General features: G+C 30.4%; 1 protein-coding gene across 1 annotated transcript in view; it reads right to left on the bottom strand.

Moving 5' to 3' along the window:
* Positions 1-1378, bottom strand: part of LOC111393870 (lysophospholipid acyltransferase LPEAT1) — a 5773-nt gene that overhangs the window by 1518 nt on the left and 2877 nt on the right. Inside the window, exons 5-6 of the mRNA XM_023019626.1 lie at positions 1034-1199; positions 661-801 (exon numbers count right to left, since the gene is read on the bottom strand). Coding sequence (XP_022875394.1) covers positions 661-801; positions 1034-1199 — 307 coding nt within the window. The remainder of the gene's footprint in view (positions 1-660; positions 802-1033; positions 1200-1378) is intronic.

Below are 1378 nucleotides of genomic sequence, written 5' to 3'. Positions count from 1 at the left end.
AGTTTAACCCTCTTACGATTCAATTATTTCAATAATATCTTATTTTTCGTTTTTCGATATTTAATAAATATTACATATTTATTGTCCTTCATGAAATTTGTGTTATTAATTTTCAATTAATTATATTTACATTAACCTAGATTCAATAAATTTTTACTTGATGAATCTTGAATTAAATGAATCTAGAATTATTATAGATGAATTTATTCATAATCATGTATCTAGAAATTTTAACGGGTATTTAAATTTATGTATTAACAATTAATTTTTATGTATAAAATGTAATATAAAAAGATTGCTCATTTATAGTATTTCATGATTACAAAAGATTTGAATCATAGAAATTGAGTTTTGAAAGTATAATGTGAGCACAATTTTCTTCTCTTGAATTTCTATACTAAATTTTATTTTCTTAAATTCGTCTGAGACTCATCAAATTCGCTAACAAATTGGTAACAAATATTACTTTTACATCACTTATAAAATGTTTTAGAACACGTTCAACTTTGACTAGTAATTCTAAAAGTGCCATTCAAATTCCTAATTTGACCATGTTGCACGTTCAACTTTGACTAGTAATTCTAAAAGTGCCATTCAAATTCCTAATTTGACCATAAATATTTACAAATAAAACTATTAGAAACTGATGAAAATGCAAACCTCACGAGCCATTAACCGTCGAACATTCTCAGCATAAAGCTTCGGATCGTCCTTTTCTTGTTGTGATGGACAATATACAGGTAATTGTGTCACTTCCATGTAATTTACAAACTGACACAGAAGAAGCAATACATGGCGCGCCTGGACAACATGTATGTTAACATGACCCAGTTAAAAAGATTAGATTAGTCATGACTCCTGAGACCCAGAAAGAAAAGTAGGATCCCTTTAGAACAGTAAGAATTCACTACAATCAAGCATCCACAGTTACAAGAAGTACTACGAAACTGATGGAACTCCAAGAGATTGGAAGTTCATCCCAACTAAAATATTAGAACATTGAAAATAAGAAGATTACAAAATAAAAACTCACCCCTGAAATAGAGTCCCATGCAGGGCTAAATCTCTGGTATGGATATCTTAAAATGACAGGAAGCACTGGAGCCTTGGCTAAAAATGCACCAGTCTTAAATGGAAGGATGTAGTCTCCATTTGTGGTCGTCCCTTCTGTAAGTGGAGAAGAATTTAAACAAATGGAACTGTTAGGTATCTACAGACTCTGAACTTCCCTGAGCAGTTTGCACAGTATTTAATGGTAAAAAAAGCGACATAGTATTCATCACTAATAAAAATTCTACCAAAAGTTGCTTAGATAAAGTATATCCAAATTTATTCAGTAAGGCAAAACTTAGAGGCAGCAAACGAAATTTGCTTTGCT

This window comes from Olea europaea, chromosome 4, assembly GCF_002742605.1.
Source record: "Olea europaea var. sylvestris chromosome 4, O_europaea_v1, whole genome shotgun sequence".
Classification (NCBI taxonomy): Eukaryota; Viridiplantae; Streptophyta; class Magnoliopsida; order Lamiales; family Oleaceae; genus Olea; species Olea europaea.
The sequence above is the reverse complement of the archived record's forward strand: the minus strand, read 5'-3'. Positions and strand labels throughout refer to the sequence as shown.